The sequence below is a fragment of the Onychostoma macrolepis genome, chromosome 14, assembly GCF_012432095.1.
Source record: "Onychostoma macrolepis isolate SWU-2019 chromosome 14, ASM1243209v1, whole genome shotgun sequence".
Classification (NCBI taxonomy): domain Eukaryota; kingdom Metazoa; phylum Chordata; class Actinopteri; order Cypriniformes; family Cyprinidae; genus Onychostoma; species Onychostoma macrolepis.
Genome location: NC_081168.1, coordinates 15,754,794 through 15,782,777, shown reverse-complemented (window position 1 = coordinate 15,782,777; position 27,984 = coordinate 15,754,794). Strand labels below are relative to the sequence as shown.

Below are 27,984 nucleotides of genomic sequence, written 5' to 3'. Positions count from 1 at the left end.
TAGCCATGTTCAGGTTTAAATATGTTTAATGTCAACCACCGGTCAAGTTATTTTTATTATGAATCCATTGAAATACCTTGGAAAGGGAGAATGGAACATATTTGTTCAATCAAAACAGATGATAACCCATTTGTAAACACATAACCCATTTGTAATTTATTGGGAAATTTATAATTAAAGGACTAATAAAACAATGTTTATGCTTTATACAAAACAAAAAGATGTGAAAACTTCTATCAGACTTTTATGTGCTAATAATATGGGATGTTTCCCATTATTAACTCAACAACAGTGGTCTTTTTATAACACAGAGTCAGCAATAACAGATTTTACAATAACTGAGACTATGAGATCTCTGTGGTTGGTGACAAAAGACATTTATGTTTTCATTCACTGCCCCAGGAAAGAGGCCATGGGGTCATCGGGTCGGTAGCGTTTCATGCGGAAGGCTTCCATCTCCTCCTCTGTGGGTTCACGCACTTCCTTTAGGCTGTGGTATGGTCGTTTCCTCTCATCGAGCAGCATCATTTCAGCCACCTGCTTCAGCCTCTGCTCCTCCGCACTCAATGCCTGCACAGAAAGACACCGTATTTTCTTTTACAATAGGCTTTGTAGAGCCCAGAAACATCTGAATATGAAGATACGAGTGTGGCAGGAACAGCCCACCCACCTTCTTCAGCTTTTCTTTCTTTTTTGCTTCATCGTCCTCATCACTGCTGTCAGAATCTCTATGTTTCTTGCTCTTTTTCTTCTTTTTCTTGTCTTTCATTTTTTCCTGGTGCATCTGTGAATAAAAAGCATATTAGTATAATACAATCATCTTCCTGCCATGTTCTTCCATAGGAATAACATCACAAAAAGAAGGCGGCTGTTAATGTACCTGTAAAAGAGTCTTTGGTTCTTTACTCGTTTCGGCCTCCTCTACATCGTCTTCAAATGGAACACAAGAATTGTTCTGAAAAAATAAGCAGAAAACTTGTTTTTAGAGCAGATTTGTGTTGGATAAAAATATTATGCATTTAATAATAATAAAAATAAAATAATTTAAAACAAATGTTTTGAAACATAATTACATGTAATGGATAAATCTGATACTCACCGAAACTTTCTTGCCAGCTTCTCCGGTACAGTAACTTTGCTTCACCATCGAGAGGCAGCATTTGTAACCCCAATAACCATCTTTCCAATATGATCCCCAGATACACTGCAAAAGCCAAAGGAAAAAATATTTAGCATCCTCAAAATCTATCATTATGTAACTGGTCCAGTTGCGTAACATTTCCAGTAGTGCCAGCTAATTTACCGTGTGGTTATTAAGGAGCACGTCCTCCTCGTATTTGGAACAGGCCACAGCCTTCTCCTGTCCTTTCAACACAGCCCCGTGACGAGAATACTCCACATACTCCTCTGTCTGAGCCAGAAGAAGCTCTCGCGGAGGGGCGTCCAAGTGTTCCTGACCACCATACTGCAGAGAGGTGCGACATGAAGCCATCAGCATGCAGAGTAGGGGAAAGAGGAAATGTTGCTATGTGTAAAATAAAAGGAGACTCTGTACCTTTTCCAAAATACTCTCTTTCTGTTTCTCTTTGAAATCGTCTTTTTTGACTTTGTAGGACTGATTGAGAAGCTCCAGCTTGGTTGGATCTGCCTGGAGATGAACTTCAGATCCTTTCTCATAGGCTTCCCAAGCAAAGACTGCAGAGGAAACACACAAAATAATGTCAGGCCAACAGGAACAGAGTCTGGAGCCCACATTTAACATCAGGTAGAGAGGAATTTATGTAGGGGTTGACAAAGAAAACTCACGTTGTGTCTGGGCCATGGAAATGGTGTCTCCGGAGTAGCGCACAAAGTTGTCTCCAGCGTAGCCCACCCTGCCAAACCAAACACATAATTTTGAGGACAGGCAGAGACAACAACAGAAATAGACACTCAAAGATGGTGTGACTCAAAAATGTACACTTACATAACTTATAGGTATGTATTTTTTCAGATTAGTAAGCTAAACACATCAGCATTTTTGGCATTTAGCAGACTTTTTTCATCCAAAGCAATTTACAATCCAATACACTGAGGCAGAGGTATCCAAGCTTCTCCTCTCCAGCCATCCTACAACATGCCCACTAGACCATATTCCTTCACGCCTTCTCCAAGCACGCACACACATCAACACATCACTCCTCACAGGCACTTTCTCCACTGCATTCAAGCAGGCTCGGGTAACCCCACTGCTTATTAAACATTAAACACTTCACTTATAGATAGCTACAGACCAGTCTCTCTCCTTCCATTCATAGCAAAAACACTCGAACGAGTTGTTTTTAACCAGGTATCATTATTTCTCTCACAGAACAACCATCTGGATGCTAACCAGTCAGGTTTCAGGAGTGGCCAATAAGCTGAGAATACGTTACTGTCAGTCACTGAAGCCTTGCGGATTGCAAAAGCTGATTCCAAATCATCATTATTTTGCTGGATCTATCGCCGCTTTTGACATCAGATCCTCCTGTCCACACTTTCACCACTGGGCATCACAGGGATTCCACTTTGCTGGTTTGAATCCTATCTCACTGGTCCTTCAGGGTGGCCTGGGGAGGGGAGGTATCCAAAGCACACTAACTGGTCACTGGGGTTCCTCAGGGATCAGTTCTCGGACCCCTCCTCTTCTCCATATACACTACATCAGGGGTCTCCAACCTTTTTTACACCGCTGACCGGTTACGATTTACGGGTGTTGCTGTGGATGGGGTCTTTAAAACAGGTCTATTCATTTAAACTGTTATCAGCACATGTTGAAGTAGATTCGTCTTTTGTCATCTCTGTGGGAATATGCGCTATTAATGCAGCGTTAGAAAACTGTCAGTTTTTTTTACATTCACTTTATAACTATGTCACCGGCATAACTACTGTGCAAAGTTTGCACTTTGCTTGTGTTATTGGCTCGCCTTCATGGTATAAAACAGAAATATTTCCAGTATTGAGACGTAACCGCAAACCCCCATGCATATGTATCTTAAAGCAGGGATACATGAAAGAGGAATCAATTCGGTATTGGGTAGCGACCCGGTGGTTGGGGACCTCTGCACTACATCACTGGGACCCATCATACAGGCACATGGCTTCTCCTACCATTGCTATGCTGATGACACACAGCTCTATCTCTCATTTCAACAAGATGATCCAACGGTATCTGCACGGATTTCAGGCTGCCTGGTGGACATCTCGGCATGGATGAAAGAACATCACCTACAGCTCAACCTGGCAAAGTCTGAGCTTCTTGTCTTCCCTGCCACTCCTACTCTACAGCATGACTTCACCATCCAGCTAGGTTCATCAACAACTGCATCAAGTTCGGTCAGAAATCTGGGTGTAATCTTTGATGACCAGCTGACTTTCAAAGACCACATTGCAAAAACTGGTCTTCAACGAGCCCATGTCACACCTCTCTTCATCTCCCTGCACTGGCTGCCAGTTATAGCTTGCATCAAGTTCAAGATATTGATCCTAGCATATAGATCAGCCACAGGCTCAGCACCCTCCTACTTCGACTCAATTTTACGAATCTACATTCCCACCAGAAGTCTAAGATCCACTAGTGAGCGACGCCTTGTTGTGCCATCACAGAGAGGCACAAAATCACTTTCCAGAACATTTTCGTTTACCGTTCCTGGCTGGTGGAACAATCTTCCAACCTCTAACCAGAATGCTGATTCCCTAACAATTTTCAAGCGACAGCTGAAAACGCACCACTTTCGTCACCATCTGACTTCATCTTAAAAAAAAAAAAAAATTATATATATATATATATATATATATATATATATATATATATATATATATATATATATATATATATATATATATATACAGTGAGGAAAATAAGTATTTGAACACCCTGCTATTTTGCAAGTTCTCCCACTTAGAAATCATGGAGGGTCTGAAATTGTCATCGAGGTGCATGTCCACTGTGAGAGACATAATCTAAAAAAAAATCCAGAAATCACAATGTATGATTTTTAACTATTTATTTGTATGATACAGCTGCAAATAAGTATTTGAACACCTGAGAAAATCAATGTTAATATTTGGTACAGTAGCCTTTGTTTGCAATTACAGAGGTCAAACGCTTCCTGTAGTTTTTCACCAGGTTTGCACACACTGCAGGAGGGATTTTGGCCCACCTCCACACAGATCTTCTCTAGATCAGTCAGGTTTCTGGCCTGTCGCTGAGAAACACGGAGTTTGAGCTCCTCCAAAGATTCTCTATTGGGTTTAGGTCTGAGACTGGCTAGGCCACGCCAGAACCTTGATATGCTTCTTACAGAGCCACTCCTTGGTTATCCTGGCTGTGTGCTTCGGGTCATTGTCATGTTGGAAGACCCAGCCTCGACCCATCTTCAATGCTCTAACTGAGGGAAGGAGGTTGTTCCCCAAAATCTCGCAATACATGGCCCCGGTCATCCTCTCCTTAATACAGTGCAGTCGCCCTGTCCCATGTGCAGAAAAACACCCCAAAGATGATGCTACCACCCCATGCTTCACAGTAGGGATGGTGTTCTTGGATGGTACTCATCATTCTTCTTCCTCCAAACACGTTTAGTGGAATTATGACCAAAAGTTCTATTTTGGTCTCATCTGACCACATGACTTTCTCCCATGACTCCTCTGGATCATCCAAATGGTCATTGGCAAACTTAAGTCGGCCTGGACATGTGCTGGTTTAAGCAGGGGAACCTTCCGTGCCATGCATGATTTCAAACCATGACATCTTAGTGTATTACCAACAGTAACCTTGGAAACGGTGGTCCCAGCTCTTTTCAGGTCATTGACCAGCTCCTCCTGTAGTTCTGGGCTGATTTCTCACCTTTCTTAGGATCATTGAGACCCCACGAGGTGAGATCTTGCATGGAGCCCCAGTCCGAGGGAGATTGACAGTCATGTTTAGCTTCTTCCATTTTCTAATGATTGCTCCAACAGTGGACCTTTTTCACCAAGCTGCTTGGCAATTTCCCGTAGCCCTTTCCAGCCTTGTGGAGGTGTACAATTTTGTCTCTAGTGTCTTTGGACAGCTCTTTGGTCTTGGCCATGTTAGTAGTTGGATTCTTACTGATTGTATGGGGTGGACAGGTGTCTTTATGCAGCTAACGACCTCAAACAGGTGCATCTAATTTAGGATAATAAATGGAGTGGAGGTGGACATTTTAAAGGCAGACTAACAGGTCTTTGAGGGTCAGAATTCTAGCTGATAGACAGGTGTTCAAATACTTATTTGCAGCTGTATCATACAAATAAATAGTTAAAAAATCATACATTGTGATTTCTGGATTTTTTTTTTTAGATTATGTCTCTCACAGTGGACATGCACCTACGACGACAATTTCAGACCCCTCCATGATTTCTAAGTGGGAGAACTTGCAAAATAGCAGGGTGTTCAAATACTTATTTTCCTCACTGTATATATATATATCTCTTCTTATCTTTTCTTTGATCTTTCTCTGTCTAGCTTGTACTTATTTGAACAATGCTTGAAACTTGGTATTACGAGCACTTCCTGTGTCCATTTGCCTCTTTAAGATGAATCGCTTGATGTATTCCCCAATTGTAAGTCGCTTCGGATAGAAGCATCTGCTAAATGAATAAATGTAAATGTACTTAATTAGATCAACTTGTGCCTTGCTTAATGGTGAATAATGTGTTGTGAACTCATAACTTAATACACAATCTGCAAGCTTTCTATAAGAATCCTATAACTTCCCTAACATTTCCCTTGATTTCATGCACAGAAGTAGAGAAATGCTCCTACTCCTCTGGATTCTTTCCAGCATTGGCATATGGGTTCTCCCTCATGGCTCGAGTCTTGGGATCATAGTAGGCTGAATTTGGATCCAGATTTCTGAGGTACTGTAAAATAAGACAGTTGGGAAAATCATGATTCAGCACACTGTGGTAAAAATAGTAGTGTTTAATCATAAGCTACTACTAATCCTGATGATAAGAGCACATTACACCTCTTATTAATCATATTAATGTGACTTATTTACACACTGTAAAACCCGATAAGTTAAGAATACTCAAAACATTTGAGGAAACTTATTGCCTCAAAACATTTGAGTAAACAAACTCAATTTTTTTTTAAGTTAATAGAGCTTAACATTTTTATGACAAGTGAGGCGGGGCTGAGAGCCATGGGAGTCAATTCAAACCTCACTTCCATGATCCCACCCCACTCATCACAATGCTAATTATATACAACCTGCTTCCATAAACCGCACATTCATTCAGATCTTTATAGTTAAGTGCTAGTTTGCAACAGCACACTGGCACGCTAATGTAGTTATCTAAAAGACTCACAACACTCTTGCATGTAAATAGTCAAACAACATGCAGTATATACATCTTTAAGTTTTGCTATCCATCCTCGACCTAACCACAGGCTCTACTCTTCACCACAATGGTAACACTACAAGTCCAACATAACAGAAACCTATGTAAATCCTAACATAACACAACATTTAAGTACTAACTTGTGTCTTTCTTTGTCTAACTTTCATTATTATTTGAGTGAAATTAACTCATTTCATTCATTTCACTGTTCGGTTTTACAGTGTGGGGATAAAAAAATAAAATTTAATGTATTTCTAAAAAAAAAACAAAAAAACAAGTAGAGTTATGCCTTTAATTAACATTCATTGGTTATTTTTACCTTAGCGATGTCCTCCCGGATTCTCAGGTTTCTAACTGTGATTCGTCTCTTGGAATCAAAATTTTGTCCGGGCATGTCGAAATCATCAACATATTTGTCGTCATCCTCATCTTCACTGCTGTGGTCCTGGACAGGGTGAGGAAAAAAAAGTTTAAATGAGTGAGTGAAGTGGCTTTGTGATTTGAGTTTTATTTTATAGTTCGTAATGTACATTAAAAAAAATGCATCTGAATATGACATATACCTGTGCATCATCATCACCAAGATGCTTCCTTGAATTCTGGATATAAGACAAAATATTTGGTTGAACAAAAGTAGTAAATAAAAGCTTATGACAAACATATAATAGCTATAAAAGGAAAGTGGAAAAACACCCAGAAAAAATATTTAATTTTGAATACTTACAGCATGATCCATTAGTTTACCAGAAGCTAACTCCTCCTGGAGTTTCTGAGCTTTAAGTGTGCGCTTAGCCTGTTAGGAAAAAAATAAATAAATTTGACATGCTTTACCTTTAAAGTAAAAGATCCTTCCAACAAAATGTATGACAATGGTCCAAGACAAAAATTCTCTTTGTTGAGAATAAAATTTAATTGAGTGTGCATCAATAGCCTATATGTGTAATGAAATGAACATAAATACACAAAAATATCCAACATGACTTACCAGATCAACTTTTCCATATTCCTCTACAATGCGCATGTGCTCATCAGGATCAAACCCATTCCAGCGATCTCTCTTTCCATCGTAATCCATTGCGAGCTGAATCTGTTGGTGCTCATCTGGTGCCATACCTGTGCCAGAATACTTCGCTCCAACTTTTCTGGGTCTCTGTGAAAGACATTTTTGCACAAACTTTAATCAAAAATGCAACTTGACGTTTTTGTTTCGAACAACAATACTGATCAAGTTTGGGATAAAAAAGTTCAATTTCGCTGAAAGAAGTCTCTTATGCTATAATCATTGCTGCATTTCTTTGATAAAAAACAACAACAATAGGAAATAGTAATATTGTGATTTATTTACAATTTAAATGAAGTTGAAAATTTTCTGTTTTAAAGTTTGTTAAAATTGTAATTTATTCCTGTGATGTAAAAACTGAATCAGCAACCATCACTCCAGTGAAATCTTCAGTGTCAAATGACCCTTCAGAAATCTTTCTATTACGCTGATTTGGAGCTCAAGAAACATGGCTTAATATTATCAATGTTAAAAAACAGTTGTGAAGCTTAATATTTTTTCTGGAAACCGTGATACATTTTTTTCTGGATTCTTTGATGAATAAAAAGTTTGCAAGAACAGCAATTATTTAAAACAGAGCACGCATGTGCTGTGCCTTGTTTACAAGCAGAGGAAAGCAATGCAAGTGCGTCGACAATGGCAGAGGACTGTTCCGGGAGAGAAGAAATTGTTGAATAAAGTCATTATTTTTGTTTTCTTTGCACACAAAAAGTATTCTCGTAGCTTTGTAAAATTGTGGTTGAACCACTGATGTCACATGGACCATTTTAATGTCCTTACTACATTTCTGGACCTTGATCGTGGTAAGACCCTTGCTGTCTTTGCAGGGTCAGAAAGCTCTTGGATTTCATCAAAAATATCTTAATTTGTGTTAAAAAGATGAACGAAGGTCTTACGGGTTTGAAACGACATGAGGGTGAGTAATTAATGACAGAATTTTTGAGTGAATTATCCTTTTACCAACATATAATAACATCATAGCAACACATATTATTAACTATTTACCTCCATACAGTCTTTCTTCTGATGTGTCATGGCACCACAGTTTTCACATGCTCCTTTTCTGAATTTTGTGCTGACTGATTTCTAGTTGACAGGGAGGCAAAAGAAAATTTTAGACACTAAATTGCTTTTTTATTAATAATTCATGGCTATTTGGGTAGAGGGAGTGCTTACTTCTTGAACACCTCTTTTATACCAATCTCCGATGGGTGCAAATAGTTTCTGACTCTCTTGCTGGGGTCTCTGGTGCTTAAGGGTGGGTCTCTTCGATGGGTCGATGTACCAAGGGACAGATGAGATGTACTGGGGAATATGAGGGTTGATATCCCTAGTAACAAAATATTACAGTCAGGGGAAACGTTACAGCATATATGACAAAAACAAAATCACTTTAATACTGTAATTTCTTTTTAAATTACAGTCATTATATCTATGAATGAACAGTTCAGTGCACCCTGTTCATGTGTTATGTTCATCTGCTCAACCTACTTCCCCTCCTCGTCAACTTCAGCTGGGGCATTTCCTAATTTTCTCTGTTCTTCCAGCTCTTTCTTCTTCCTCCAGTCTTCTCGGGTCATTTTCTTCGGCTCTTCGAGATCTACCATCCCCTCCGACACTTTAACGTTACTCTCCTCCTTCGACATGATCTTCAGCTACACCTACATACAAAGAGATCAATTCAGAATAAATCAGCTCTGAAAACAGTGAATGTGAATCTGAAAAGAAAAAAAAACCTTCCGATAACACACAGACACACAAAAACAGAAGTCTAAAAAATAAAAGATCAAAATCTGCCGTGACAGACACTAGAGATGAATAATCAACACAGACATCAGACGGTTACGATATCTTATGTATTATTTGCGACTTCTCAATTTTACGTTGATTTAACTTGGAAGGTGATAAGCAGTATTGATCATACGTCAGTTTTAAGTCAATAAGTTATTAATTTACCTGCTGTTTAGGGAAATTCCAAAAAAAAAAAAAAACGATAATATTTTTACACCTTGATCAGTCGGATGCTCGCGAGTTGTTTACAAGCGTGTTACATGCGCACTTCCGGTTAACGTCTTCCGGGTGATATTTTCTTCGCTGCGACGTGCTGCATGTATTTTCCTGTCTGCGTGACGCCCTCAGCTGGACTGAACTTATACTGACAAGAAGTGAAAGAACAGCAGCAGCACAGCGCTTCCGCCATTTTGGAGTGAAAGAGACTCGGCACTCCACTAACTTCTAGCTGTCGCTATGGCAACTATCAGCTGCTTTGTTTAAAAAACCGTACATTAAACCTGAAATCCTGAAATACAGCCTGAACGATGACAACAATAACGTACAATCACTAGACTAGTGATCATCAAATCCTTTTAACAGTTTATTTTAAAGTCTTCCCTTTTTTTACAAAACTTTTGGCTGTCTAGAAACCATGTCAGTTTCGGTTGAAAATACTGAATATCGAATTTTCTCGGTTGAAAGTCCAAGTGTTAGCATTATAAACACTGAATTAATACCAACATATGAAATTAAATTATTAACAGAAAAATTAGGAACGTTGGACAATAAATACAGTAAACTGTTTTTGCAGTATTGTTTTATATTAATGTCCGTTAAAGGAAAACTGTAAACAAAAAACTTTTTGTTATGTTAAAAAAAAACACTTACAGCCACTTTCTCCAAAATTGTTTAATTATATAATAATGACAGACACAGCAATGCATCATGTTCTAGATCATCGTGTTTGTAGTGTGTTCCAGGGGATTAAAACGTGCAATATATATTTCAGACCTACTGGAGTAATAGTAAATAGTAAGTAATTGTAAATGTGTAAAGTTACATAAGCTTATAACTTAGTGTTATATCCATATAAATCATTATTGTGGTTTCTATGTCTAGGACCTTGTAACGAGTGAAATAAGATGTGGCTCCTTTAAGAGCAGAGCGTCATTTCTGTGAGCAGTCTGCAGACGCATATGCCACGAAAACCGCATGTGTGCGGGACCGATGGTTTTCTTTTCATTTCTGTTGCTCATTTAAGTTATTTTTCTTTAATTAAGTAACGCTGTTGACAGAGGAATAAAGCTCGAGATGTGGAATGTGACTCGTGCGAGCTTCGACTGATTTCTGCTGCAACTGGAGCTAGGCGAGCTATCCTTTACCATTAAGCCTAACTCGACGCGTTACAACCTGCAAGGATTTAAATTTACTACTAGACTAAAAAACAGTTAAAGTTAGCAGGTGCATAAGACAGCGCTACGTCCCACTTCAAAACACACATATTTTTCCACTTTTGTGAATGTTCACCTGTCAGGGTCTTTGAGAAAACGATGAAAGGCAAGATTTTTACTGTCACACTGATAGTTTTTGAAGGGGATTGCCCAGCGTTGCGTTCCTTCATTCCTCTTTGACTTATCTTTCGTTGTTATCATAGACTGTATATTATTCTGTCTATTTCTGTGTAACTGTAACGTTGTCCAGTTGGAATTTTCACCCCAAAATGGCAGCCGCGCTACCGAAGCGCCAGTTAGTGGCTTTTACCCAAAAAGCATCAGAGTTTCGCCTCTTGGTCTTTACTATGGTCACTGGTCAAGACTGGAAACTTACAGCGGACCCTCACCTATAATGAACTGAGCAGTGGGTGTTTCAGAAACTTGTTTGAGGAAGTTTAACATTTTCACACGGTACTATTTATTCCTCATAATTAAAAATGCTGTATAAGGGTATAAAAAGACTTTGCTTTTCTCCTCCATGGATGTTAGAACAGCCTATTATTACACTTTCCTTCAGATGTTTCTTTAGCTTGAAAGGATTTAGCAGATTAGTGTGGCACATACTTTTATCCAAAGCTACATACAAATGATGAAATCACAGTGAGTATGGGTACTGATGTGATAAACACACTGAAATGCAGAAGAAAAACTCAACCTACAAATAATTTAGAATGTTTAAATGTCACTTTAAATGTTGGCACATTTTTGGTAGATATGAGGTCTTTTTCAGATGAGAGGGAGTTAAAATTACTACTAGAAGCTCAAAAACATGTTTGTTAAATACACATACTCAAATAGTACATTTTTCGTTGTTTAAAGTAATACAGGTGCATCTCAATAAATTAGAATGTCATGGAAAAGTTCATTTATTTCAGTAATTCAACTCAAATTGTGAAACTCGTGTATTAAATAAATTCAATGCACACAGACTGAAGTAGTTTAAGTCTTTGGTTCTTTTAATTGTGATGATTTTGGCTCACATTTAACAAAAACCCACCAATTCACTATCTCAACAAATTAGAATATGGTGACATGCCAATCAGCTAATCAACTCAAAACATCTGCAAAGGTTTCCTGAGCCTTCAAAATGGTCTCTCAGTTTGGTTCACTAGGCTACACAATCATGGGGAAGACTGCTGATCTGACAGTTGTCGGGAAGACAATCATTGACACCCTTCACAAGGAGGGTAAGCCACAAACATTCATTGCCAAAGAAGCTGGCTGTTCACAGAGTGCTGTATCCAAGCATGTTAACAGAAAGTTGAGTGGAAGGAAAAAGTGTGGAAGAAAAGATGCACAACCAACCGAGAGAACCACAGCCTTATGAGGATTGTCAAGCAAAATCGATTCAAGAATTTGGGTGAACTTCACAAGGAATGGACTGAGGCTGGGGTCAAGGCATCAAGAGCCACCACACACAGACGTGTCAAGGAATTTGGCTACAGTTGTTGTATTCCTCTTGTTAAGCCACTCCTGAACCACAGACAACGTCAGAGGCGTCTTACCTGGGCTAAGGAGAAGAAGAACTGGACTGTTGCCCAGTGGTCCAAAGTCCTCTTTTCAGATGAGAGCAAGTTTTGTATTTCATTTGGAAACCAAGGTCCCAGAGTCTGGAGGAAGGGTGGAGAAGCTCATAGCCCAAGTTGCTTGAAGTCCAGTGTTAAGTTTCCACAGTCTGTGATGATTTGGAGTGCAATGTCATCTGAAAACCAAAGTCACTGCACCCGTTTACCAAGAAATGTTGGAGCACTTCATGCTTCCTTCTGCTGACCAGCTTTTTAAAGATGCTGATTTCATTTTCCAGCAGGATTTGGCACCTGCCCACACTGCCAAAAGCACCAAAAGTTGGTTAAATGACCATGGTGTTGGTGTGCTTAACTGGCCAGCAAACTCACCAGACCTGAACACCATAGAGAATCTATGGGGTATTGTCAAGAGGAAAATGAGAAACAAGAGACCAAAAAAATGCAGATGAGCTGAAGGCCACTGTCAAAGAAACCTGGGCTTCCATACCACCTCAGCAGTGCCACAAACTGATCACCTCCATGCCACGCCGAATTGAGGCAGTAATTAAAGCAAAAGGAGCCCCTGAGTACATATTGAGTACATATACAGTAAATGAACATGAAAAAATGTTTTTTTTATTGGTCTTATGAAGTATTCTAATTTGTTGAGATGTTTTTGTTAAATGTGAACCAAAATCATCACAATTAAAAGAACCAAAGACTTAAACTACTTCAGTCTGTGTGCATTGCATTTATTTAATACACGAGTTTGACAATTTGAGTTGAATTACTGAAATAAATGAACTTTTCCACAACATTCTAATTTATTGAGATGCACCTGTATAATGGTGTACCATAATGCTTAACATTATTTACAATATTTCAACACATTATGTTTCTCCAACGAGTGAATAATGGAGAATCAGCAAGGCTGTGATCTCATTAGGACAATGCAGAGATGGCACTTCGTTAACTCAATACTAAACTCTCCCGGCACGACACTGAAGACTATCTAAAAATAACCCTGGTACAAGTAACTGAAACTCTGTTGGACTGAGATAGGAAATTGTAAGCTGTAGACTAGCGGCTAATATCATTGCCTGGTCAGACAATGATAGACAGTGGTTTCCTGAGCTGTTACTTGTATGAGATGGCAGAAATTCAGACATTTTGTTTTATGACAAAATTCATTACAGTAAGATATTTTAGTTCATTTGGTCATATTAGGCACTTATTATATTAAGTGTGATTATTTATACAGATTAGATGCGTCTCATGTTGTGGAAAACATACATGTTTCAATTCAAATGCTTGATCATTAAATGATGTCTTGTTGGAAACAAAGAAAAGAAAGGGACAGTTGATGTGCAGTACACTGAATTCTTATCAGTTTCCTCCATTTGTAGCTTCAGTAATGTTTTTTTTTCTCTGTAAGTTGCTGTTTTGTGCTCAGAGAGCCTCGTGGCCACCGGTGAGTTTGTGGAAGAGCTCCTCGTTCAGTGTGTCGCTTTGCTGTCGTGCGCGAGTGGACATGAAGATGTATCCTCCGATGTACTCGTGCACAACCTTACAGTCTGCGTTCACACAGCCGAATGCTATGTTAATGTTTCCGTCGAATTCAATCGCCACCTAGAATAGAGACAGGTGTTGATGATATGAATGACTGAATGAAGCTAGTGTATTATATAAGATAAACAGTAAGTCGGGGACATATTTCGTAAGGCAAAAGTAAAGTCTCCTTCATTTATATTAAATGAATCACAATTATTATCATTTTATCATACCTTTATTGAAACCTACCTGTCGTATGTCCCAATTAACATTCCACTGTCTCATATTATTATAACGCCAAGTCTTCACCACATCTCCGACTCCCAGGTCTATACGGATCAGACGGTTGTTAGCGATGCCCAGAACTTCGTCCTTACGACTGCCCTTAAACCTGAGAAACGATTGTATTGTGAAGCTGGATTAGATGACTATTATAAAATAAATCTTTTGTGTTACCACATACCACAGCATACTCATACAAGCTTGTTTAAAAGGTACATCATGAGCTGACCATGTTTTGGTGCTAATAAAGTTAGTCTATTCACCTGACCATGAAGTAGGAAATCCCAAAATCAGGCAGAGCTTGCCAGATCTGCAGAAACTTCAAGATGGCAGACGTCAAAGAGAGCTGGGCGATGTTCTGATAGGCCTCCAGGATACGAGGGGTTAACTGAAAAGAGCAAGAAGAGGTGAAGTGAAACAAACATTGCAATACATTGCATAACGTGAAATAACTGGCGAGTTTCAAGGTCACTCAACCTGTTTGGGCTTGTATTTCTTATGGTATCTTGGTGAGACGAGGCTGTGTGTGTTGATGCTGTCATCAGTCTGTGCCGTGGGAGCTGCAGAGTTGGAACGCTGCATTGAAAGGAACGTCTGGATGTTCTTTACTTCACTTTGATACGAGCTGTCCAATAACGTCAGGCCTTTGGATGCCAGCTTACAGGCGGCCATCCACTGAGAGTACTGCTTCTCCTGATTCAGTGGGGTAGGTTAGAACTAAATTAATTAATTATAATTTTATTTTATTTTTTTTTTTAAATAAATACAATTTGTTTTAATCTTTGCAAGTACACAACCATTCAAAAGTTTTGGGTCAGAAAGTTGTCTATATCAAATAAATGCTGCTATTTATTACAGTTTTTATTACAGTTTTTACTGTATTACAGTTTTAATATTACAGTTTTTACTGTATTTTTGATCACATAAATGCAGCCTTGGCGAGCATAAGAAACTGAATTAATGGACTGACCCCAAACCTATGAATGGTTATGGTTATTTAATAAGACCACTTCTTGTCAGAGTTTTCATTTACAAATGAATGTTATCGACAGTTACGTACATTTTCACATCTGAAGTAGATTTCATTCATGCCTTCTGGTGCAGGAATGAGGAGTTTGATACAGAACTTCTGGCCTGCTACACTGACATCAGGGGCGACCTCACAGCCTAAACAGAAGCAGATGTGTTTCAGATAACATGCCCTCATTACACTGATGAGTGTGTGTACTTTGGTTTCAGCCTTGACTGAGGTGTGAAAACATATTCACATGTTGTACAAGCACAGTGTTGGAGGCTGCATGCAAAAATGACTCACTGGCAGTAAAGCATGCATAACGCTTAATTTATTAAAAGACCAAAGCTAAATCTTCTTTCTTTTAATAAGACTTCACAAGGCCAGGGGATTTATCTACTGTATCAATTAGATTTTATCATTCAAATTTAACTTTTTCAACTTAAGCTTTGTTCTGTTTTTGTATTGCAGCATGTTCAGTTCACTCAATAACTTTCATCAGTTGTAATATTGTGTGTATATAAAATAAAAGTAAAATTAAATTAAAAAATCACCTTTCAGGTTCAGTTGTTGAATGGGCTCTCCATAGCGGTCCTCTTTACTTTTAAAATAGGAGATCGACGTGTCCTGAAATTTGCACCAGTATTGCTTGTAACCCTTGAGAGTTAGTCTCTTAGGCCTGCAAGGTGGAAAATGATTAAATATCAAATGATTATGCTCTAATTATGCAAACATTCACGTTTAATCCAATGTGTCACTTGTTGTTTCTTTGTAATTGTTTGTGAAAGTAGGATTCAGTAGGATTTGGTCAAAGAAAAAGACCTTACCGAAATATTTTCAAATGGTCATTCAGCTCTGGGGCAGTCATGTTATCCTGTGAAAGTAAATCTGATTTTTATTGATAGCAGATTTAGTACCTCTGAATTTGTCTCTGCATGTCTGCAGTTCAATCTCCATGTCTCATTTTCTGCTGTTCTATTAGGACAGAGGATTTATTGTAAAGTGTCTCTCACCAGCATGTCTGTGCTGTTGCCGTCTCCCACCATCTTGACCTCCAGGGATTTCAGGGCAGACTCCAAGTCATCCATCCCTTGGCAGGAAGAGACCATGTCCTGAGACAAGGACAGTTTTCCTATGTGGTACTGAATAAGAGAGTGAGAAAAAGAGAATGCTACTGCTTTTTGTCTTTATTCCTTTTATGCTAACATCAAGGTCAAGGTCATTTTTATTTATATTGCACCTTTAAACAACATTAAATGCTGACCAAGGTGCTTCACAGTAACAAAGCACAATGATAAAACAAATACAAGGTATCAAAATTCAAAGAACAACATAAAACCTAGTAAAAAACAAGAATAAGAAATTTCATCACTAAGACCAGCATATCCAACAACTATGAGTAGGCCTGAGAAAAAAGATGCATTTTCAATGATGATTTAAATCCAGACAAGGAAGAAGATAACCTAACAGATTGAGGTAATGAATTCCAAAGCCTGGAATACACTACGCGATTTTTGCCCCAATTTTCCCCCGATTTTACAGTCTGCACAAGTTGATGCTAGTTGAGGAAAGTCGGAGCCAGTCTGCAGATTACAGCTGCAAAAACAGAAAAGGCTCTGTCACCTTTAGATTTTAAGCAAGATAATGGGACAGTTAATAGATTATCAGAGGAAGATCTAAGAGATCTCCGAGGTGAATATGGGCAAATAAGGTCTGAGGCTGCAGCATGAAAGGGAAAACATCAGTTTAACTATTCAGTTTTATAGTTGCGATGGCAGTATTATTTGTTTGGTTTTCTCTGTTGTACCTGCAGGGCTCCAAACAGCATCATTTCCTCTTCTGTGCAGTCTACGTCCTCCAAGAGAATTGCCCAGCGAGCTTGTTCATACAACTGCGTCAAACGCACTGCATCATACTACAACAATGAGAGAACTGATTTTAATTTCTTGACTCCTGGAAAAAATGTATACACACGTCTTAACCAAACACCACTACCTTGGGATCCATATCATGGAAAGTGTAGTATTTGAAACGGAGCCATATTTTGTCATTCTCTTGTATTCCCTGCTGCATTAGTGAACGAGATGAATCCAGCCACCTCCAGGGAACAGAAGAACATTTATATTAAGGATGAAATGTGAATTTGTTTCTTGTTTTTAAGTCTTTGTTTGTTTCTCTGCTGTACCTGGTGTGAATATGTGTTTTGTCCACCACACTGGCTGGCCGATAGAGTTTAGCGATGGCTTCAGGAGCAGGTGAGGGCAAGCTGACAGACAGCATTTTATACACAGCCTCAGTCTTCGGAGAGTCAGCAAAATGAGCCGGCATGCCATTGTACAGAGCTTGAACAGAGCCTACATCCAGATAATCATAATTGTTTCCAACATTGATAATGATAAATGTTTCTTGAGCACCAATTCAGCGTATTAGAATGATTTCTGAAGGATTGAAGACTGGAGTAATGACTGCTGAAAATTCAGCCTTGCCATTATAGGAATAAACTACATTTTAAAATGTATTAAAACTATTATTTAAAACAATATTTCACAATATTACTGTTTTTACTGTATTTTAAATAAAAATAAAAAGCATTGAGGATATAAAAGCATTAAAAAATCTTGCTGACTCCAAACTTTTGAACAATAGTGTATGATAAGCTTCTTTAATGTGTTATTTTGTGCACCTGCGGTTAGAGGAACATCTGTAAGATCATACAGCTCTTCTGAGGAATCTTTGTCTTTCTTTTTCTTTTTCTCTTCAACAGGACGGAGCAAGGAGAGCTCTTCTGGGTGACGTAAATCTGAAAGCAAGATAGATTCATTTTGGAAATGGTAACCTGAAACTTAGTAACAGATTGCTTAGAGGGGGTGTTGGATCCAAGCTTGATCCTTCACTTACTGAGAACCCTGCAGATGCCCATGACTGCGCGAAATACAGGACTGGAGAAACAGGCTCGCATTTTCAGTGTAGCCCCATTCGGCAAGCCCAGTCGCAGAGGCTTGTGCTGTGGGGTGAAGATGAGGCGAGCGTCTGCGTGGACCCCGCATTTGTCCAGTGTCCAGCCGGTCCTCAGCAGCCACTGCTGCTTCTGCTCCCACCACAGGGCATGATCGGACCAGTCCTTCTTCAGATCTAGACACAAGAACATCTCATAGCATAAATGAGGATTTAGGAACCATACATAACTCTAAACACAGTTTTTATAAATATGGGATAATTTTATTGTGATGTTGTCAATATGCTTTCCTTTGGGGTAGGTAAAGTTTATGAAAGATCAATTTATTAGATCAAATATTGAAAAAAATCTTACAATTTAAACTGGTTTTCTAAAAAATGTTATAATAAAATTTCAACAGTCTTCAGTGTAACATGATCCTCCAAAAATCAAAAACAGTTAATATTTTTGTTGAAATCATGATATATATTGTGTTCGTGATTCTTTAATGAACACTTTCAACCAATTCAATGCTTCCTTGTTCAATAAAAGTATTCATTTCTTTAAAAAAATCCTACTGATCATAAACTTTTTAATTGTAGTACATCAAAGTCTAATGTGTGTCATGTTTCTGTTATAGTATGTGCACTAAAAGCAAATATAATATATTTGAAGTAAAGCATAACTCACTGGTCTGCTCAACTAATTTGAGAATAACTCCGCCAATGTGCAGATCAGAGGTCACGCTGATTTTAAAGGGTGGGGCATCAGGACCAAGATCCTCCACTGCGACTGTAAGGTCCCACGCTGCCATGCTGCTGCCAAGAGATACCAAAAATATGGTTTGATCAGACATAAGCTGTTCTGTACACTGGTCTATTATTCTATTTAAAAGTATCAATGCATGATGAGCAGCTGTATATCACATGCTTAGCATGATCATACTGATGGTAATGGTGGTGACACATCACCAGATCATGCTTCATCTACCCTGTGAGTGTTATCATGTCGTTTGCTCCTAGTTAAATTTACCGAGGCTGATACTTCCCATTTATACACGAATCACATGGAACCACATTTCCTCTTTTGGTCAAGTGTCTAATCCACCAATGCATGTAATAGGGTGTGTTGGTTTATATTGGTCGTGTGGGTGTGTGATTCTGAAAATAGTTAACAGAAACTGAAAACTGAAATAGACCCAAAAATATTATTTAACAACTCAGCTTCAAGTCTTTTTAATCTGTAACATAAATGTCATTTAAACACCACAATAAAATAAATTCATGTAGACACAACACTGCAAAATAGGGCAATGTGTAATAAACACCTTTAGATAATATACCGTTTATATAAGTAAAATGGTTCAGATGTAATTTAACCACCTTGATATTGTATTATATTGTAAATTTATATTCTAAATGATTAACTGTTTGTTAGTGATCTGAAATAAAGTGACTACATCTCACTATCATTGTTTTAAATTACTCACTGTTAATAGCTCAAAATATAATTAAAATTATGATTTTGTTACCTTGTCTTTTTGGATGATAGTGTCTCTCTTGTGCGGTCAATAAATGCTGGTAGCTCTCTTTTATGAGATACTCACATAAACGCACACTCGTATAGACTAGACCCCTCTGCTGTGTAAAATCAGTTGTGGTTTTTCAGGGTATGTCAGAACTGACAGAAAAGGGTGTTCCTCTTTTCTTGGCTTCCGTGTAACGGAACTGTGTGTGACTTTGTTGTTTTCACATTAAATGTGCTCTTACACAATACAACAAAAACTCAGGCACTTATATTCATGTTGTATGGGCATGAAAGTACCGCCTATACAGCTGAGTGTATTATGTGCTGTTGCTTTTCACAGTGTAAGATGGTGCTATAATCAAATTATTGATTTTATCAGTTGAAACAATATAAAGGAGGCTTCTGTAGAGTCTTTATTTAGCCAACATTTTGAAAAAAAGTTATTAAAATGGGTATATGCAAAAATCATATTTCAAATTCATCTTCATCTAAATCTCTTTATATTAATTGAGAGTAAATGCAATATTTGTACATAAAAAAACTACCTGCCCAAGACAGCAGAGCTCACAATTATAATGCAAATTTTCTAGCTTGTATTTGTTTTCGAAATGAATAAATAAATGGATAAAGTTTATACACTGCCAGACAAAAGTTTGAAAGTATAGTCACTTATTTTCACCAAGGATGCATTTCTGAAAAATACAGTAAATAAAACAGTAATATTGTGAAATATTATTACAATTTAAAGGTATTGCTTTCTATTGTAATTTATTCCTGTGATGGCATAGCTGAATTTTTAGCAGCTATAACTCCAATCTTAAGTGTCATATGATATCAGAATCAGAAAGAGCTTTATTACCAAGTATGTTTACACACACACACAAGGAATTTGACTTGACGACAGGAGCTTCCAGCGCAGAAGAAAGTATGGACATAGTGCAGACATACAGGTGCATCTCAATAAATTAGAATGTCGTGGAAAAGTTCATTTATTTCAGTAATTCAACTCAAATTGTGAAACTCGTGTATTAAATAAATTCAATGCACACAGACTGAAGTAGTTTAAGTCTTTGGTTCTTTTAATTGTGATGATTTAGGCTCACATTTAACAAAAAAAAAAAAAAACATTTTTAGTGAATTGTTGGCCTTCTGGAAAGTATGTTAATTTACTGTATATGTACTCAATACTTGGTAGGGGCTCCTTTTGCTTTAATTACTGCCTCAATTCGGCGTGGCATGGAGGTGATCAGTCTGTGGCACTGCTGAGGTGGTATGAGAGCCCAGGTTGCTCTGATAGTGGCCTTCAGCTCATCTGCATTGTTGGGTCTGGTGTCTCTCATCTTCCTCTTGACAATACCCCATAGATTCTCTATGGGGTTCAGGTCAGGCGAGTTTGCTGGCCAATCAAGCACAGTAACACTATGGTCATTGAACCAGCTTTTGGTACCTTTGGCAGTGTGGGCAGGTGCCAAGTCCTGCTGGAACATGAAATCAGCATCTCCATAAAGCTTGTCAACAGAAGGAAGCATGAAGTGCTCTAAAATCTCCTGGTAGATGGCTGCGTTGACTGTGGACTTCAGAAAACACTGTGGACCAACACCAGCAGATGACATGGCAGCCCAAATCATCACAGACTGTGGAAACTTCACACTGGACTTCAAGCAACTTGGGCTATGAGTTTCTCCACTCTTCCTCCAGACTCTGGGACCTTGATTTCCAAATGAAATGCAAAATGTACTTTTATCTGAAAAGAGTACTTTGGACCACTGAGCAACAGTCCAGTTTTTTTTCTCCACAGCCCAGTTAAGATGCTTCTGACGTTGTCTCTGGTTCAGAAGTGGCTTGGTAGCCCTTTTCCTGAAGACGTCTGAGCGTCTGAGACTCCAGCTTCAGTTCACTCCTTGTGAAGCTCTCACAAGTGTTTGAATCGGCTTTGCTTGACAGTATTCTCAAGCTTGCGGTCATCCCTGTTGCTTGTGCACCTTTTCCTACCCAAATTCCTCCTTCCAGTCAACTTTGCATTTAATATGCTTTGATACAGCACTCTGTAAACAGCCACACCTTTCAGTAATGACCTTCTGTGACTTACCCTCTTTGTGGAGGGCGTCAATGTTCGTCTTCTGGATCATTGCCAAGTCAGCAGTCTTCTCCATTATTGTGGTTTCAAAGAACAAGAGATACCCAGAATTTATACTGTAGGGATGGTCATTAATTGAAACTCAAATATAAATATTCTAATATTTTGAGATACTGATTTTTGACTTTCATGAGCTGTAAGCTCTAATCATCAAAATTAAAACAAAAACACTTTTGAAATGTTTTACTTTACATGTAATGAATCTAACATATGTGAAAGTTTCACTTTTTGAAATAAGTTACAAGAAAAAATGAACTTTTTCACGACATTCTAATTTATTGAGATGCACCTGTACATAGGAATAACACAGTAGGAATGGAATGATATTGCTACTATTACCAATACAAATCGTTAAGAAACTAAAAATAGCCAGTTTCAGTGCCTAAATTCATATCAAGTGTAATCCAAAATCAGGACGTTGACAAAACTTCATGTCAATTGTACTAGTCAAACCAAAATTAGGCTATTAGTAACAGAACAGCTTGACTAAAAGATTGCGCTTTCAGCATCGTGCCGCTAGATGTCAGTAAAGATTAACGATGTTGATCAGGGACAGTCCAAACAAGTGGCGAGTGAATTCACGGACCCCTACATGTTGGTATAGTCCCGTTTGCTTTCATTGTCAGCCAGTTGAGTTTCAATTTCACTATTGTTATTTCAAATAAACTGTAAACTGCTTGTTACAACAGATTCCAAATCGAAACAAGGATAAAATCAAGGCGCAGACGGAAGACATTCAGGCATTAAACTTTAAATCTGCCAGCTGTCAAGACAGACCATGGCGTTTCAGATGTCAAAACTTGCTGCTCGTGTTTGGCTCTCCAGAAGCGTTGGGTTCACATCCAGCGCTGGGAACAGATGTCCGACTCCTCTCGATTTGATCAGCAGACTTGCACATCGCTCCTTTCATGCGCTCAAAGCGCTGCCCTCCCAGGGGCTCTTACGTAAAGCAGACATGTGGGAGAAGGTTTCCACGGCCTCAAAGTCACTTCACAGGCGGAGTGGAGGGGCTGTTAAGCAGCACCGCATCACCGGGGTTGTAGTGGGCGCCGTGGGGGTCTCTGCCGCCGCGGCGCTGGCCTCTCTGAGCACGAGCACGCTGCACGCCATGAGCGCGCGGCCCGAGCTGAACCTGGATTCAGAGAGCAGCGACTGGACAGAGGCGAAGAGTGAGTCCCTCCCCCGAGATCAGGGCCACTGTCCAGCACACACTACACTGACAGAGAACCAGAAACAAATATAATTTCATTGAAATTATTAAGATATAGATCAGGGTGATCTAGCTCTTGCGTCACACTGAAGGACATTAATTAGCAAATGACTGCACATTATCCCGATTATACGAGATCTATCTATCTACACTGTAAAAAAAAAAATCGTAAAATTTACGGTAAAAAAAAAAAAAGGCATCTGTGGTTGCCAGAATTTTACTGTAAAAAAAATATGGTAGCAACATTTTAGGTTTTACAGATTTAACATTTAAAAGCCATATTTCATTAGCTGATATAATATTAATATACCAACCTACTCAAAATACTGAAATCTGTTTAGTACCTTTGTAATACGCTGATAACCATCAAAAGCAGGTGGTGATGAGAAAGTCACATGATTAACCAAAGCTCATCAGAAACAGCTTTTCCACAAGCTGAGAAAAAAACACTTACATATATTGAAGGTGCGCTGTCATTCACACAGATACTAAACAGCATCATAGTAACACACATGAAATTAAAATAAGGCAATAAACATTTATTTAACAACATTACATGTAAGATCAGTGCGTAATGTACACAACTGATAAGAAAAATCTAAGAAGAAACAGTTATTTCAATTAAAAAACATGAAATGTGAAATGTAACAGAATTCTGGGAATGTCAATTTACGTTTTTTACACTGTAATTTATACATTCGTTTTCACTTCCAAAAACTGTATTTTACTGTAAAATGACATGAAATGTCCATTGCAGTTTTTCACTGTACATTTTGAGGGAAATTACTGTTAACCAGTTAATAGTTTTTTTGCTGTAGCATTTTTACAGTCTTTTACCATTAAAATCACCAGTGGTCTGTCTGTCTATTGGAACTATTTGTGACCCTAGACGACAAGAACAGTCTTAAGTGTCAATTTCTAGAAATTGAGATTTATACATCATCAATATTTGGCTGAGATACAACTATTTGAAAATCTGGAATCTGAGGGTGCAAAAAATCTAAATATTGAGAAAATCACCTTTAAAGTTGTCCAAATGAAGTTCTTAGCAATGCATATTACTAATCAAAAATTAAGTTTTGATACATTTACGGTAAGAAATTTACAAAATATCTTCATGGAACATGATCTTTACTTAATATCCTAATGAGTTTTGCCATAAAAGAAAAATCGATAATTTTGACCCATAAAATGTATTTTTGGCTATTGCTACAAATATACCCCAGCGACTTAAGACTGGTTTTGTGGTCCAGGGTCACATTTGAACTTTAAGACTAGACTCAAGCCAACATCAACATTTTCTGTTTTAACCAATCAGAATCACTGTATTTAACAATATCAATAAACTGAGCCCTGACATTTCTAAATGAAAATCAAATAGTTTTTCTTTTTATTTATTTTGTATGACTTGGTTTGCATATTTGTCTTTGGTAGAAAAGCTTTGCTCCATGGATAAGGAGAAGAGGAGGGAAACGTACAGGGTTGATTTCATTCCTCTGGAGCAGATTCCTGTCTGGAGTACATCAGGTGAACAAAACACACTAAAGCACTCATCATGTATAATAATAATAATAATACAAAAAGAGAATGTTTTAATCCTGAACCAATTTAACCTGTTTGGAGTCCAGCAATTCTTAGAATGATGAAGATATGAATAGACTGTGTGTAGACCAACTTATATGGGGGTTGTTTTGTGTAAATACAAGTTAACATTACTGTGTTCTTCTTTTTAGGTGACTCCTCTTGTAAGCCTCGGTACAAAGTCAACGAAGAGCTGAATAAGAAAATATCCCTCTTCAGTGGTGACATCACGAAACTGGAGATCGACGCAGTCACCAACGCAGGTGAGAAACGAAGTGCAGGAAAATTCAGTCTACATTACCTGGCCTGCCAAACAGTTTTATTGTTCCCCAAGTATGCTTGTGCCTGGACGTATATCATAAACCTAAAACACAGATTCAGCAGTGTATTGTTAAGATATTTTTTGCACAGTCTTGGCCATTTTTTTTTTTTTTGTAATGAATTGTTTTTCCATAATTGCAAGAGTAATTTTTGTTGAAAATATGCAATGCGCAGGAGGATTTGGCATAGTTGAGCTTTAGTGCTCTAGGCCTTGCTTTCTCTGAATGAACACTGCCCTATATATTAAGGCAGTGAACCTTTCATCTTCTTGGTTTGCAGCACTAAGTGTCTATTCGAGTTCAGAAAGCGCTTCAATAGAGCAAAGAAAAACCCCTTCTCAGCCATATTGCTCTTTTTCCAGTACCAATAAAAGTTGTCTTTTAGAAAGAGCAGAAATCATCAGCAATCCTCATCGGTAGATGTCGTGTCACTAGGTGGAGATAGAGCTTACTGTCTGCGTGTGGTATCCAGTCAATCCCTTTGTAGACACACCTGAAGGTTTCGTAACATTCATCTGCATTTGCAAGTTTGTTCTTGGCAGTTGCAGAACAAAGTGACTTTCAGTGACTTTCAAGCGTTTTCACATTTGCATCCTTTAAATAGCTAAAGAGACAAGTCGAGCACTAAGATGACAGACTAAAAACGGTCTCAGTTGCATCTTAGTAAAGATGCACCTGCAAGCTTTAGTCAGAATAGCTATATTTAATTTTGCCAAAGGAAACAGAGGGACAGATTTACAGCATATTCAGTGGGTTGTACTGTTGTGTACACGGGTGTCAGTTGTTCGATACTGAAGCACATCATTCCAAAAGATTGATTGTAAAAATGAGCAGCTAACTAAGACTTTAGGTCTGTACATCTATCCCTCACAGTCTCGTTTCAGTCGTGTTAAAATAAATATGTCATCTACCTGAACTGAGGTCCATTTTAGGTCAGCAAATGAATCAATTTGATAATTAATATGCTGCTATTAAAGTCAGCATTTCAAGATATTTAGCATACTGACATTAGCATATTCATACAGAGTTAGTAGAGTGCTCAGGTTTATTATTTCTCCATCATCAGCTCTAAGCTGCCATAAAGCAAAGCAATGGCTGGTTAATGTTTCAGCAATCGTATTACCACAAGACTTTATGCTTACTGCTAGTCGGCCTAATGGAGCTCATTGAAACAGGTGTGCAGAGGTGTGTTTTCAGACTTGTTTGGAACATGAGCAGAAAGAGAAGAAGTGGGCGAGGAGAAAAAGAAGCTGAAAAGGCAAAGGACTAAGAGTGGGCATGGAGAGAAAGAGAGGAGTTTGTCTGACAGGGCATTGATTCATCTCTCCCAGTCGACGCATTGATCGGCTGGCCGTAGGTCTCGGTGTAAAAGCGTGAGGATTAACAGACTGTCCAGTGGTCATTAATTTAGAGGTTGGAATGAACTTCCCAGTACTGCTAAGTGTGCATCTCACTCACCAAAGTGCCCAAGTGAGCACAAGCATGCACTCTGTACCTGTATGTTTTTGTAGCATGTTGCTTTAAAGATTTTGCAGGTGTTACTTAATTTCATTCACATTTTGATGAAAGATTATACAGGCAAACATTTTTGTTTCTTGAGTAACCTGCATGTGCTGTTCACAAGAAGGATGTTGTAAATTAAAAGAGCAGTGAGTTAAATTTTAGTACATTTTTGATTTTATTTTTTAAAGATTTGTTTTATTTAAAATTAAAAAAAATTATTACACCGTTTTAACATAAACTAATTAATTTAATATGATGGATATTTGTTAGTCATACATAAATGAAAAATGTCTGTACTCAAAAAAATGATGGCATAGTTTATAATTACCAATTTTCTTTTATTCGATTTGAATAATCATTTTTAAAATGATTGCATTCGATTCATATGCTTAGAATCAGCATAAATCTGTTACATTTATGCAGTTAAAAGGTATGAATGTGGTTAAATATGACTAGCTTCAGTTAGTTAAAAAAGTATGAGACTGAGATGAATTGGATTTATTGATAAGTACTATTTAGACAGTCTTTATTAGTACTATTACAGAAATCTTACATTTCTTTTATGCATAACAAATATGCATTACGTTTATGGTAAAACTCTGTAATCCAAATAGATTTAAATACGTAAATGTCAAATCTACATATTTTTTGAGTGCAGCTCATCAATATGAAGAAAAGTATGCTTGTATTGTTCAAAGAAACATTCTCTTATCTGAATTATAGTGTATATAATTCATGCATTTGATCAGTCGCCTTACAAATGTTACAGTCCACCGATTATTTATTTTACATTTATCTTTACCTTTTCATTTGTGGAAGCTGCAGGGGTGAGCAGGATGTTTGGCAAAATGGGCCACATTGGGTTTTAAATGGAGAGTGAGAGGGCATTAATAACATTACCTTGGAGAGGCAATGTTCTTCATGATTGGATCTTGTATTCTAAAAGCTGAGAGAAGTCTATGTACTTACTCTAATAAATGGCACACAATTTTCTGACGTATATCTGACTAATGGGGCCACTCAGTTCATTTTCTGAACTGCCTTCAGTATTGCTCTACAAAGGTAGACAGTTTTCACCAGGCATCATATTTTACAATAAACAAGGTTCATTTTACTTCTGGAAAGTTTTTGATTCATACACGTAAGCTAAGAGCCGTAGACTCTTAGAAACATTATAGGAAAAGTTAATATTCCCAGGTTATTGTGCATTTTATTAAAACATTTTTTTTTTTAGTAGTTGCAGTACACAGAGGAATCACTATCAAGGGAAATGTGTCATGCTCATGTGCATATTATAGAAAACTGTCATGAAACATCTAATATTAAGTTAGATGCTATCGAGTGGTTGCCTGGATCTAACAAGTGTCATGTAGTGTAGTGTTTCCTTACAAAATGTGCAGTGTTGGGTAACAGGTCTGAGTTTGATTAAAATGTATCACTGAGATGTAATTAGCACCAAGCAATGACTTTCACAGTAGACAGAGTGAAAACATGCTCATGGTTGCCATATTGGGTGAACTGTGTAAAATACTGGGCAGGTTGTGCAGGTTTACAGCACTGATTGAGTATTTTGGGTATTTTCTACTTTGTTAAATTTAGCTGGAGGCACATTAGATGCTACTGAGTGATAAAAGAGCTAGCGAATGACCAACAATTTCAGGACAATTGACCTGTGGGCTGGATTAAACCACATTGAGGGCCATAGTTTGTC

At 38.0% G+C, this 27,984-nt stretch overlaps 3 protein-coding genes across 5 annotated transcripts in view; 1 reads left to right on the top strand and 2 right to left on the bottom strand.

Annotated features, from left to right (window-relative positions):
- Nucleotides 1-8: 8 nt before the first annotated feature.
- slu7 (SLU7 homolog, splicing factor) lies at nt 9-9,564 on the bottom strand. Its single transcript, XM_058798712.1, has 16 exons — nt 9,401-9,564; nt 8,936-9,105; nt 8,621-8,774; nt 8,450-8,530; nt 7,370-7,534; nt 7,109-7,177; nt 6,948-6,983; nt 6,704-6,829; nt 5,804-5,901; nt 1,807-1,874; nt 1,556-1,695; nt 1,304-1,465; nt 1,100-1,204; nt 881-955; nt 671-784; nt 9-570 (listed from the first exon to the last, which is right to left on the bottom strand). Exons 2-16 carry the CDS (start codon nt 9,088-9,090, stop codon nt 391-393), a joined length of 1,728 nt encoding a protein of 575 aa, XP_058654695.1. The 5' UTR covers nt 9,091-9,105; nt 9,401-9,564; the 3' UTR covers nt 9-390.
- Nucleotides 9,565-12,413: 2,849 nt separating this feature from the next.
- Nucleotides 12,414-19,682, bottom strand: fermt3b (FERM domain containing kindlin 3b). 2 transcript variants are annotated; one of them, XM_058798767.1, is made up of 15 exons: nt 19,527-19,682; nt 18,686-18,813; nt 17,959-18,192; nt 17,744-17,860; nt 17,246-17,414; nt 17,056-17,158; nt 16,868-16,975; nt 16,074-16,202; nt 15,888-15,934; nt 15,615-15,739; nt 15,109-15,215; nt 14,526-14,741; nt 14,312-14,436; nt 14,016-14,157; nt 12,414-13,844 (listed from the first exon to the last, which is right to left on the bottom strand). In XM_058798767.1, exons 2-15 carry the CDS (start codon nt 18,807-18,809, stop codon nt 13,665-13,667), a joined length of 1,926 nt encoding a protein of 641 aa, XP_058654750.1. In that variant the 5' UTR covers nt 18,810-18,813; nt 19,527-19,682; the 3' UTR covers nt 12,414-13,664. The 2 variants fall into 2 exon arrangements, with proteins under 2 accessions (XP_058654750.1, XP_058654751.1); XM_058798768.1 differs by having other exon boundaries at nt 18,686-18,810; nt 19,527-19,681.
- Nucleotides 19,683-22,221: 2,539 nt separating this feature from the next.
- Nucleotides 22,222-27,984, top strand: part of macrod1 (mono-ADP ribosylhydrolase 1) — a 61,557-nt gene continuing 55,794 nt past the window's right edge. Inside the window, exons 1-4 of one of the 2 annotated variants that reach the window (XM_058797667.1) lie at nt 22,222-22,257; nt 22,349-22,828; nt 24,304-24,396; nt 24,603-24,713. In XM_058797667.1, coding sequence (XP_058653650.1) covers nt 22,438-22,828; nt 24,304-24,396; nt 24,603-24,713 — 595 coding nt within the window. In that variant the 5' untranslated portion in view covers nt 22,222-22,257; nt 22,349-22,437. Of the gene's footprint in view, nt 22,829-24,303; nt 24,397-24,602; nt 24,714-27,984 lie in introns of both variants that reach the window. The other variant, XM_058797668.1, reaches the window with a different exon arrangement.

Excerpts from the sequence above, each read along its gene's own strand:
- slu7 (XM_058798712.1), bottom strand. The coding sequence starts at position 9,090 with ATGTCGAAGGAGGAGAGTAACGTTAAAGTGTCGGAGGGGATGGTAGAT. Across the intron at positions 7,178-7,369 it reads AATATGGAAAAGTTGATCTG|GCTAAGCGCACACTTAAAGC; the intron begins GTAAGTCATGTT and ends TTTTCCTAACAG. Across the intron at positions 6,830-6,947 it reads TTGGTGATGATGATGCACAG|GACCACAGCAGTGAAGATGA; the intron begins GTATATGTCATA and ends CACCCTGTCCAG.
- fermt3b (XM_058798767.1), bottom strand. The coding sequence starts at position 18,809 with ATGGCAGCGTGGGACCTTACAGTCGCAGTGGAGGATCTTGGTCCTGAT. Across the intron at positions 15,740-15,887 it reads GACCATTTGAAAATATTTCG|GCCTAAGAGACTAACTCTCA; the intron begins GTAAGGTCTTTT and ends TCCACCTTGCAG. Across the intron at positions 14,742-15,108 it reads TCTACTTCAGATGTGAAAAT|GAGAAGCAGTACTCTCAGTG; the intron begins GTACGTAACTGT and ends CCACTGAATCAG.